At 59.0% G+C, this 9,853-nt stretch overlaps 1 protein-coding gene across 1 annotated transcript; it reads right to left on the bottom strand.

Moving 5' to 3' along the window:
- Positions 1-1,072: 1,072 nt before the first annotated feature.
- On the bottom strand, positions 1,073-8,338 carry TALDO1 (transaldolase 1). The gene is made up of 8 exons (XM_051964237.1): positions 8,108-8,338; positions 6,459-6,582; positions 3,333-3,440; positions 3,026-3,157; positions 2,243-2,418; positions 1,694-1,891; positions 1,345-1,490; positions 1,073-1,252 (listed from the first exon to the last, which is right to left on the bottom strand). The coding sequence occupies exons 1-8, from the start codon at positions 8,205-8,207 to the stop codon at positions 1,220-1,222; spliced, it is 1,017 nt and encodes a 338-aa protein (XP_051820197.1). The 5' UTR covers positions 8,208-8,338; the 3' UTR covers positions 1,073-1,219.
- Between the last annotated feature and the right edge of the window lie 1,515 nt (positions 8,339-9,853).

Below are 9,853 nucleotides of genomic sequence, written 5' to 3' on the forward strand. Positions count from 1 at the left end.
CCTTCTCTCAGCCTCGGGCCCAAGGTGGGGCCACGGTCCTGGCTGCGCAGCCTAGAGACGCCCAGGAACCCGTCGAAATGCACATTCCCCGATGGCTCCTGCCTGGCCCGGAGAGCACCCCCAACTCCTGCTCCTGCCCGACGCCCCAAGTCCAGAGAGCAGAGTTTAGGGGCGGGGACATGTGGGTGTTGGGCCTGGATCAGGCCTGGCCCAAATGGGCCCCGGGACCCCTCCCTCGGAACAGGAGGGAGCAGACCTTTGGCTGACCAGGGGTCAGGAGGCTCTGGGTCTCTCCCACAGGCCCCGAAGCTTCTTCCTGGGCTGCAGAGGTCGGGACCCTTGGGAGGAAGCAAGGCCCGGGTGGGGCTGCCAGGCTCGGGCCCAGCTCCTCTGGGTGGGCCGGGAGACCCCTCCCCCTGGCTGCAGCTGCGGGGCCACAATAAAAGGGCCGGGTGCCCGGGAACTTGGGGCAGCAGGGCAAAGATCCTGCGGCTGGCCATTCCCTTCTCCAGCTCATTGGACAGATGAGGAAACTGAGGCAGACAGCATGGCCCTGCCCCACCTGTCCTAAGGAAGCATTTATTAGGCACCTCCTGGGTGCCAGGCCCTGCGCTCAGCACTTTACAGACTCCATTGGGGGGGGGGGGGACACGCAAGTGCTAGGAAGTGTCATGGCTAGATTCAGACTCCGTTTCCCTGGGACTCCTGGCAGCCCCAGACCCTGGAGATTGTCGAGGGTCTCCTCCCTCACGAGTTTTCTCTGGAGAGACTATTGCTAGGCAGCCCCAAGTGCCCTCCCCCCACCAGGAAATGCCTGCCTTAGTCACTGGGGGGCGCCACGGTGCCCGGAGCCTTGGGGGGGCAGCAGAGCACCCCGAGTTCCAGTCCTGCTTCCGACACCCCCTGGCTCTGGCGCTAGTTTCTGGCTGCCTCGGTTTCCTTATTGGTGAAATGGGGAAACGACAGCTCCTGCGTCCCAGGGGCATAGGAAGGCCTGAATGAGGGAACCCACGGAAGTCCCTGGGACCCCTGGGGGGGGGGGGGGCAGGGGCAGCCAGACAAAGATGGTCCGTGGTGAGGAATCCTTTTAATGCATTAGGCAAACTGACATAAAAATCCAAGCGCCGCCGAGCCTCATCGCCCGAAGCTCCGTCCCTGTGGCCGCTGCGCCAGCTCAGCCCAGACTCCCAATTGGCTGCGTCCGTCCGGCCCGGGGCCCTTAGCTCCCGTTCTCGGCGCCGAACATCCTCTCCTGGGAAGAAACGGCGCGCGGGCCTGGGGTCAGCGGGTCCCTCCGAGCGCCCGCTCCCTCCCTCCCCCTGCCCCCCAGCCCCGCGCCCCCACCTGCAGCATCTTGTCCAGCTTCACGGCGTCGGCGGCAAACTTGCGGATGCCGTCGGACAGCTTCTCCACGGCCATCTGGTCCTGGTTGTGCTCCCAGCGGAAGGCCTTCTCGTCCAGGTGGACCTTCTCCAGCTTGCTGGCCTGGGCTGGGGGGGGAGGGGCTCAGCTGGGGGGGGGGGTCTCCCTGCCAGCGCGGGATCCTGGCCAAGCTGCCCCCCCCCGCCCCGTCAGACCGGCCCCACCCTCACCCGGCGCTCGGGCCACAGGCCTTGAGCGGTCACCGCCCGGAGACTCCCCGCCCGCCCGGGGGTTCTGACCGCCCCCCCCCCCAGCCTCGGGGGGCACCGACCTTCTGGGACGCTGAGCACGGGGGTGAGCTTGGCGTTCTCCTTGAGCAGCTCCCCCAGGAGCTTGGGGGAGATGGTGAGGTAGTCGCAGCCCGTCAGGGCCTTGATCTCGCCCACGTTGCGGAAGGAGGCGCCCATCACAATGGTCTTGTAGCCAAACTTCTTGTAGTAGTTGTAGATCTTGGTGACGCTCTTCACGCCTGCGGCACAATTTTCTCCAGCCTCAGGGACGCCCGCTGCCCCCCCTCCGCGAGGGGCCGGCTGCCCCAGGCCCGGAGTCTGCCCCCTTCCGGCGCCCTGTGGAGCTCAGCCTGCGTTTCCCTGTCCCGGGCCGGGGTCTTCAAGGGCAGTCCCCCCACCCACAGTAACGACTCCAGCCCCTCCCCCAGGATCAAAACCCCTCCCCGGATCCACTTCCAATCAAGCATCTGGGGAAGCCCCGCCCCCAGCCCGCCCCTCCTGTGGAAGCCCCGCCCCTCAGCCCGCCCCTCCTGTGGAAGCCCCGCCCCTCAGACCACCCCTCCTGTGGAAGCCCCGCCCCCAGACCCCACCTGGGTCCTCGTGGGGCTCGTAGGATTTCTTGTCTGTGTTTGCCACGTGCCAGTCCAAGATGCGCCCAACAAAGGGGGAGATGAGGGTCACGCCGGCCTCGGCGCAGGCCACGGCCTGAGCAAAGGAGAACAGCAGGGTCATGTTGCAGTGGACGCCATGCTGCTCCTCCAGGATCCTGAGGCAGAGAGAGCGGGCGGGGTCAGCTCCCCCTGACCCTGGGGAGCCCCTGGGGGCGGCGCCGCTGTCTGACTCCCAGGCTGAGCCCGGCAGCCTCCCCTCCCCCTCCCAGAGGGGAGGCTGCTGCCCCGCCCAGCCTCCCTCCCTCCAACCCAACTCTCTTGTGTGTTGCAGCGTCCCCTCCCCGACATCATGGCCCCCTCCCCAACGTCACGGCCCCCTCCCAGACGTCACGGCCCCCTCCGTGACATCACAGCCCCCTCCCCGATGTCACAGGACCCTCCCCTCCCCGACATCATAGCCCCCTCCTTGACATCATGGCCCCCTCGGAGAACAAAGGACAAAGAGGATTTAGCCTGGGGGAGGGGGCACACAGTGGCCATTTTCCCGAGCACATCTTGATTGACTGCTGTCAGCGGGAGCCTGGCTGACCCTTTCCATTCAAAGGTCAAGAGCCCTCAGAGGCTGAGGGTGAAGGCTCCTACTTCCTGCCTGGGGGGAGGGGCCCTAACTGGCAGGTCTGACCTGGGGCCTCCGTTTCCCCCCCTGCTGTGAGGGGGAGGGGCAGTCACCAGTGGGCGCTGGGCCCCCCAGGGGCTCCTTACTTTCCGGCCTGAATCCCTTCCCAGGTGGAGGACAGCTTGATGAGGATGCGCTCCTTGCTGATGCCGGCTTCCTTGTAGAGCTCGATGAGGCGCAAGGCCCTCTGGACCATTTCTTCTTTGTCAAAGGACAACCTGGTGGGAACAGGAGATGCTGAGGAGGCTGCCCCCCCCCCAGTCCGGGGCCCTGGCTCCAGCATCCATGCCGCCCCCTGTAGGGAGGGGGTCCCCCAAGGCTGCCACAGCCCGTCCCCTGCCCCCGACCTTGGCTCTGGCCCAGGAGGGCTCCCAGGGGCACAGGCCCACCTACCTGGCGTCGACTTCTGTGGAGACCCGGCCTGGGATCTTCTTCAGGATCTCCACCCCAAACAACACAAACAGCTTGTCGCTGGCGTTCTGGATCTGCTTTTCCTGGGACCTGGAACCCCCAGACACTTCAGCGCGATCCATACCCAGGCCCGACCCCCAGGGCACCGCCCATCCCCAGGGCGAAACGCCCAGAGCAGCCCCAGAAAGTGGGAGCCGGAGAGGAGAGGAGGACAGCAGAAGAACCAAGGGGAACGCTTAGGTCCTAACCCCCGACTTCATGGGCAAGATGCGGGCGCTTCCCCTCCAGAAGGGGCAGGGAAGGAAAGGCAGCGGCCAACCTCAGGCAATGATGGACAAAAGTGTCCGAGTGATGGCGACCTGGACTTTGGAAGGGCTCTGCGCGCCCAAACCAAGCTACCCGCAGGGCAGAAAAGGTCTTGAGCCACAGGACGCCGCCCCCTGCCAAGTCCAGGCATTCTCTTGGGCTCCCTCCCACACCCAGAATGCCCTTCCTCCTCTGCTCCAACAACTGCACTGCCCAGCGGCCTTTACTCTGCCAGCCTGGCTCCCCTCCCCTCCCCCACTTCCTCTAAATCCCCACTCAAATCTCCCCTTCTACGGGAAGCCCCTCCAGCCCCTCTGTTCCCAAGCCTTTCCTGTTAATCCCTATTCATCCTCTATGTGGCGTGTTTGCCTGTTGTCTCTCCCATAAGACTGCGCTTCTCAAGGACAGGAATGATGGGCTTGCAGCACTTTCTGGGTGGGAAATAATTAGAAATAAAGCAAGTGTGCAAAGGATGAGAAATAACTAAAGAAACCCCGACGGTCCAGTCACGTACAGGACCGCGGACCTCGCCGGCCAGAAAAGGAGTCCCTCATCCCTTCTCCTGTGGCTGCTGGCCAAAAGTCTCCCGCCAGCCAATAGACTCCCGCCGGCCAATAGGCTCCCGCCGGCCAAAAGGCTCCCACCGTCCCGGCAACAGTCTGGAAGAAAGCTCCGTTCGAGGGAACGGGCTGCGAGAGGCCCTTCAGGGCAGGGATCATCTCCCACTTGTCTTTGAACCCTCAACACTCTGCACAGACATCAGGACAGAGCAGGGTAGGAGTTGCTTGAGATGTATATTGACTGACTGGCTGACTGCAGGAACAGAATGAACAAGTCAAAGCCAGCAAAGGAAGACTCCGGGGAACTGCCACAGAGTGCAGCGAGCGGAACCTTTTTCTCATTCTGCCCTCCAAACCCACAGTGAGGGCAAGGATGGCAGCCACTAACAAGAGCCCCAACAGGAGCACTGGGTGATGAGTATGGGAGGAGCCTTACTCCCAGAGTGCTTCCCCCCTGCTAATGCCTTTGATCCTCACACTAAGCCTGTGCGAGGTAGGGACTATGATCATTCCTATTTTACAGAGGGGGAAACTGAGGTGGAAGAGGTACAGGAACTTTCCCAAAGTCCCACAGCTAGTAACTGTCTGAGGTCACATTCGAACTTAGCTCTTCTGATTCCAAGTTTTTAGTGCACTACCCATTGATACAATTAGAACCACCAGGTTTTATTCCCAGGAAACAAATAAGGAAACACATCTCTCTCTTCCCTGTGGAGGTGGAACACAATGGGTGTACTGCATACATTGCCAGGCATGTTGGTTTTACTAAATATTTTTTTTCTCTTTTGAACATTTCTGTTCTGGGAAAACTCATAGAGTGGGAAATGACATTTTGAAACAAACATGAAGAAGGGAAACACAACTGGGAAAAAAAAATGTGTACAGCCAATGTTTTTGATTATTCCTAAAATAGAGAGAGACAAGCCATTCCCCAATTGGTAAATGGTCAAAAGATATGAACAGAGAATTTTCAGACAAAGAAAGCCATTTCTAGTCATATGAAAAAAAAAAATGCTCTAAACTACTAAGAAAACTCTGGAAAAAAAAAAAAAGAAAGAAAACTCTGGGGGCAGCTAGGTGGCGCAATAGAGCATGAGCCCTGAAATCAGGAGGACCTGAGTTCAAATGTGACTCACACTTAATTCCTAGCTGTGGGACCCTGGGCAAGTCACTTAACCCCAATTGCTTCTAAAAAAGAAAAAGAAAAAAAAAAAAGAAAACTCTTAAGTTCACAGGAAAGTTATAATGATAAATGTTGAAGGGGATATGGGAAAACTTGGTGAGTTGTGAAGTGACCCAAACATTCTGGAGAGCTATTTGTTACTAAGCCCAAAGGGCCACCACAGCATGCATACTCTTTGACCCAGCTTACTGGGGTCTGAATCCCAAACATTAAAAAGGGCAAAGGACACACACGTGCAAAACTTTGTGGCGGCCTTTTTTGGGCTGGCAGAGAACTGGAAGCTGAGTGCATGTCCATGAGCTGGGGAATGGCTGACTAAGTGATGGTATATGAAGGTAATGAATATTATTGGTCTAGAAGAAATAAAGGACGGATTGTTTCAGAAAAGCCTGGAAAGACTTCCATGAACTGATGCCAAGTGAAGTGAGGAGAACCAGAAGAACACTGCACATGGCAATAACAAGGTCATGTGATGATCAACTGGGATGGATTTGGCTTTTTTCAGCCATGAGGTGAATCAAGGCAATTCCAACAGACTTGGGATAGAAGGTGCCGTCCACACCCGGAGAGAGCCTGAATGTGGATCACAGAATAGCATTTCACTTTTTTGTCTTGTTAATTGCTTGTTTTTTTCTCATTTTTCCCCTTTCGGTCTGATTTTTGTCAGGCAGCATGATAAATGTGGAAATATGTTTGGGGGGGAAAGAATTGAACATGAAAGCAAATGAATAAGAGCACCCCTTAAAACAGAAGATAGTTTATCATTGCTTATTGGGATGCCTCTAAGACTTAAGGTTTGCAGAGCACTTGACAAGTATCTTCAAAACAGCTCTCTCGCAATGACAGCGAGCATTCATACAGCACCGTAAAGTGTGATTTCTCCTGAAGTCCAAGAATAGAAAAGGATGACCCCAGACCAAGACCCCGGGCTGCCGCTTCTCAGGCCCAAAAGCTCTGCGGCTGTGGCCTCCTCTACCGCTGGTAGCAGCAGAAGGCGATTCAGGTGGGAACCACGAGCAAGGGGTGCACCTTGCCGGGCCGATTGCCTAAGTTACTCACCCCCCAAGCTTTTTTCCATAAGCAACAGCATCTTCTACAAGGTTCTGGTAGGCCGGCATCTGGGCTGCAGCCAAGATCAGAGAGGGATTGGTGGTGGCATCCTGGGGCTTATACTCGTCAATGGCTGGGAAGAGAACGTTAAGACACAGCCATGAAAATGCTGGTTCTCTTGACTCCCAGCTGCAAGCTGGGAGAAGGCAGGGTTTACAGCACACTCCCAAAGACAACCTTTGATCCTGTCTCACCTTCAGTTACTCAACCACCTACAGGAAAGAGGAGGGAAAGCAGCCACTTGAGAATGGATGAGAGGAGGGAGGCTGCCCCAACCACTGCCCTGACCTGTTCTGCTCCCGCTAGGAGGAAGCAGCTGAAGGATATAAGCTTTGAGGCCTCAAATTTCTGTATGAATGGACTTCTTGGGTGAGAGCAGGTTAGAGCAGGGACACACAGTAGGATTAGGGCAGCAGACTGGGACCAGAGGGAAAAGGGAACGGAAGTGCTTTCCAGTTTCTCCTCTGATCCTCACAATTCTTGAAGTAGAAGCGATTATTACCCTCATTTTACACTCAAAGAGAGCCCAGAGCTGCACACTGAAGAAGCACCTAAGGTAGGATTTGGGTTCAGGTCTTGCCTCCAAGTCCAGTTCTCTCTCCCACCTAGCTACCAAGGTTCAAATTCTGAGCATGACCCTAAGCAATTCAGGTACTCTCAAGGTTCTAGTTCCTTCTCCTCAGATAGCAGCAGGGGGAAGGGTAGGCTCTGTGACCTCCAGAGACAGGGAAGCACTAACTCTCTCTGTAGGAGAGAGAAAAAGGGAAGAAACAGGCTGATTATGAGAAATGGGGAAGAGCTGATGACTGACAGCCAGCCCGCCGGCTCGGCTGGAGACCCTCTCAGTGAAGGATAATGGTCTTCGACAGCCTTTGCTGGGAGTCAAGCGGCAGTTCTGGGGTGGTCTAGGAACAGACGACACAGGCTTGACAGGCGTTGGGAATTCCCCTTACTACCCTGGCCAGAGAGCAGTGGGCTTTCACAGCCCCGGGAAAGGTCTAAGCTGCCTTTGGAGGGAGCGCCCTTTTCCTGCCCGGGCCAGAGAGCGGTGGGCTTTAAGCCTCCCCGGGGCAGTCCCGGGAAGAGACCGAGTTCGGATCAGTCGGAACACGTGGGCCTTTGCCCGGCGACCCGGCTTTGCCAACAGCTGGGAGCTTGGCAGCTGGGCGCTAGCATCAGCGAGCAGCAGCTCCGGGGCCCTCCAGCAGCAGGGGCGGTGCCTTGGAGGCGCCCTTTTCCTACCCTGGCCAGAGAGCGGTGGGCTTGAAGGGGACGTCACAGTCCTGGGAAGAACCGAAGTTCCAACTAGATGGAGCACGTGGGCCTCTGGCCAGGGACCAGAGACCCCGCCTTTCCCCGCGGCTGGGGCGCTCTCCTTCAGCACTGCATTAATTAAGCGCTCACGGTGTACGAGGCAGGCCCCGAACCCGTGGGTGTCCCAGTCCCTCGGGCTCAGGCCTCCAGGCTGCCTGTCAGGACCACGGGGAACTCAAGTCCCGCTCTAGGGCGCGGGGAGCGCAGCGCACAGTAGGCGCCTACTCAGTGCTCACGGGAGCGGGTTCTGCAGGACGGAGCTCAGCCGCCCGGAACAGACTTACCGCGGAAGTCGCCCGTGTCGGCCACCACGGTGGTGTAGCGCCGCAGCTGCTCGAGCGCCGAGTCCATGCGTGGCCGCTTCACGGGAGAATTGGAAGCCATGGCGCGGGGGCGCGCGCGGGAAGCAGAGCGGAGGCGGCGAGAGCGGGGCTGGGCCGGAGGCGCGCGCTCCCTCAGGACGAGACCGAGGCTGGCAGTGCGAGAGGCGCGAGAGCTGGGCCCACAATGCACCACGATGCCCGCGAGCAGCCCGGCCCAGCCCGGCTTCCACTGGGGGGCGGGCCAGAGAAGGGCACGCCTCGCTGCGCTCGCCCAATCGAGGCCCAGGACACGTCGGGCCTCTGAGGGGGCGGAGCCTCGCTCCTCTAGGCCCCACCCCCGCTCGGAGCCCTCTCTGAGAGGCAGGCGACATTTAGTCTAACTGTGCGCTGGGCACTGAGGCCCCGAGGGGAGGGTCCCCCGCCTCCTCTTCCCTTAAACCCCGACTTTGCCCCCCAAGAATCCTGCCCCCCCATCCCACCTCCAGCCTCCGGACCTTTCCTGGCCCAGTTAAGGGGGTGGTTCTGCCATGCAGAGAATCCCCTAGCACTTAGTAGGCTCTTAATCTAGTTCCTGCCCTGAAGGAATTCCAATCTAATGGGGGACCCCCCAATCTTTTTTTCCCAATGAGGCCATTGGGATTAAGTGACTAGCCCAGGGACCCACAGCTAGGAAGAGTTAAGTGTGAAATCTGGGCTACCCCCCACCTAGAGCCTAGACCCTGGAGCCCAGGACAGCAGCCCCCACCCCCACTCACGGAACTTGATCCTCAGGTCGTCCTACCTGTGAGTCACTGGGCCAGGCCCTCCCTCCCTCCTCCTCCTAGATTAAACCCTAAAAGTCCCTGTTTGCAGGGGTTGTGTGGGTTACTCAGCTTTTGCCCAGGGCCAGGCCCTTGCTCGGGCTCACCTGGCCGATTCCCGAGTGTCTCAAAGCTCACCTGGACCCAGGTCTTTGTATCACAGCAAGAGGAAGTCAGCTCAGAGAAGGGGGAGGGAGAACCTTGCAGGCCAGGTCCTTCCCTCCCTCTGGGGGCCCCTGCTGCTGCCTGACATCCCTCTCTGTCCCCGGAGGCGACTCCAGGAGATACCCGAGCATGTGCACCCCCCAGCCAAGGCCCAGAAATGCCCATGGTGCCCATGGGATGGGACGCGCCAACAGCTCCCCTTGACAAGCCTTGGAAGGGACGGGGGCTTGTCTGGGGTAACCCCGTGGGCGCCTGGGATCCTTCCCCGGCTCTGGCGTTGTCCCCTCCCCCGCTCTCACCTAAGATTTTCAGGGAGTGCTGCTGCTGTCCTGTCTGAAATGTCCGCCATCCTCAGGGAGCCCTCTCCAGAGGGGCCCTCAAATTACGAGGAAAGCCTTCCCGCCAAAGGGGGGACGTTAGCTGAAGCTTGGAGGGAAGCCGAGAGGGGCAGGGAGAGCGTCCGGGCCGGGCCGCCAGAGGGAGCGCCCGGGGCCGCGGGATGAGGGTCTAGAACATAAAGGGGCCCAGTGAGGCTGGGGCTCAGAGGTCATGCAGGGAGGGGGTGTAAAAAGGCTGGGAAGGGGATGGGAGGGGCCAGTTTGAAGGGTTTTAAGCATCCAACCCTGGATTTCATCATCAGTTCTGGGGGAGTACGAAGCCCCTGGAATTTATTGATTCTGGCAGAGGGAGGCGCCGGGTCAGACTTTTGGAATCTCTCTGGGGTGGGGAGAGACCGAGCAGG

The sequence above is a fragment of the Antechinus flavipes genome, chromosome 6, assembly GCF_016432865.1.
Source record: "Antechinus flavipes isolate AdamAnt ecotype Samford, QLD, Australia chromosome 6, AdamAnt_v2, whole genome shotgun sequence".
Taxonomy (NCBI): Eukaryota; Metazoa; Chordata; class Mammalia; order Dasyuromorphia; family Dasyuridae; genus Antechinus; species Antechinus flavipes.

What these genes read in the sequence shown, in the direction of transcription:
- TALDO1 (XM_051964237.1), bottom strand. Translation starts at nt 8,207, where the DNA reads ATGGCTTCCAATTCTCCCGTGAAGCGGCCACGCATGGACTCGGCGCTC. An exon ending in TCCACAGAAGTCGACGCCAG is followed by an intron (nt 3,158 to 3,332) that starts GTAGGTGGGCCT and finishes TGTTCCCACCAG; the next exon opens with GTTGTCCTTTGACAAAGAAG. An exon ending in CGTGCTCAGCGTCCCAGAAG is followed by an intron (nt 1,491 to 1,693) that starts GTCGGTGCCCCC and finishes CTCCCCCCCCAG; the next exon opens with CCCAGGCCAGCAAGCTGGAG.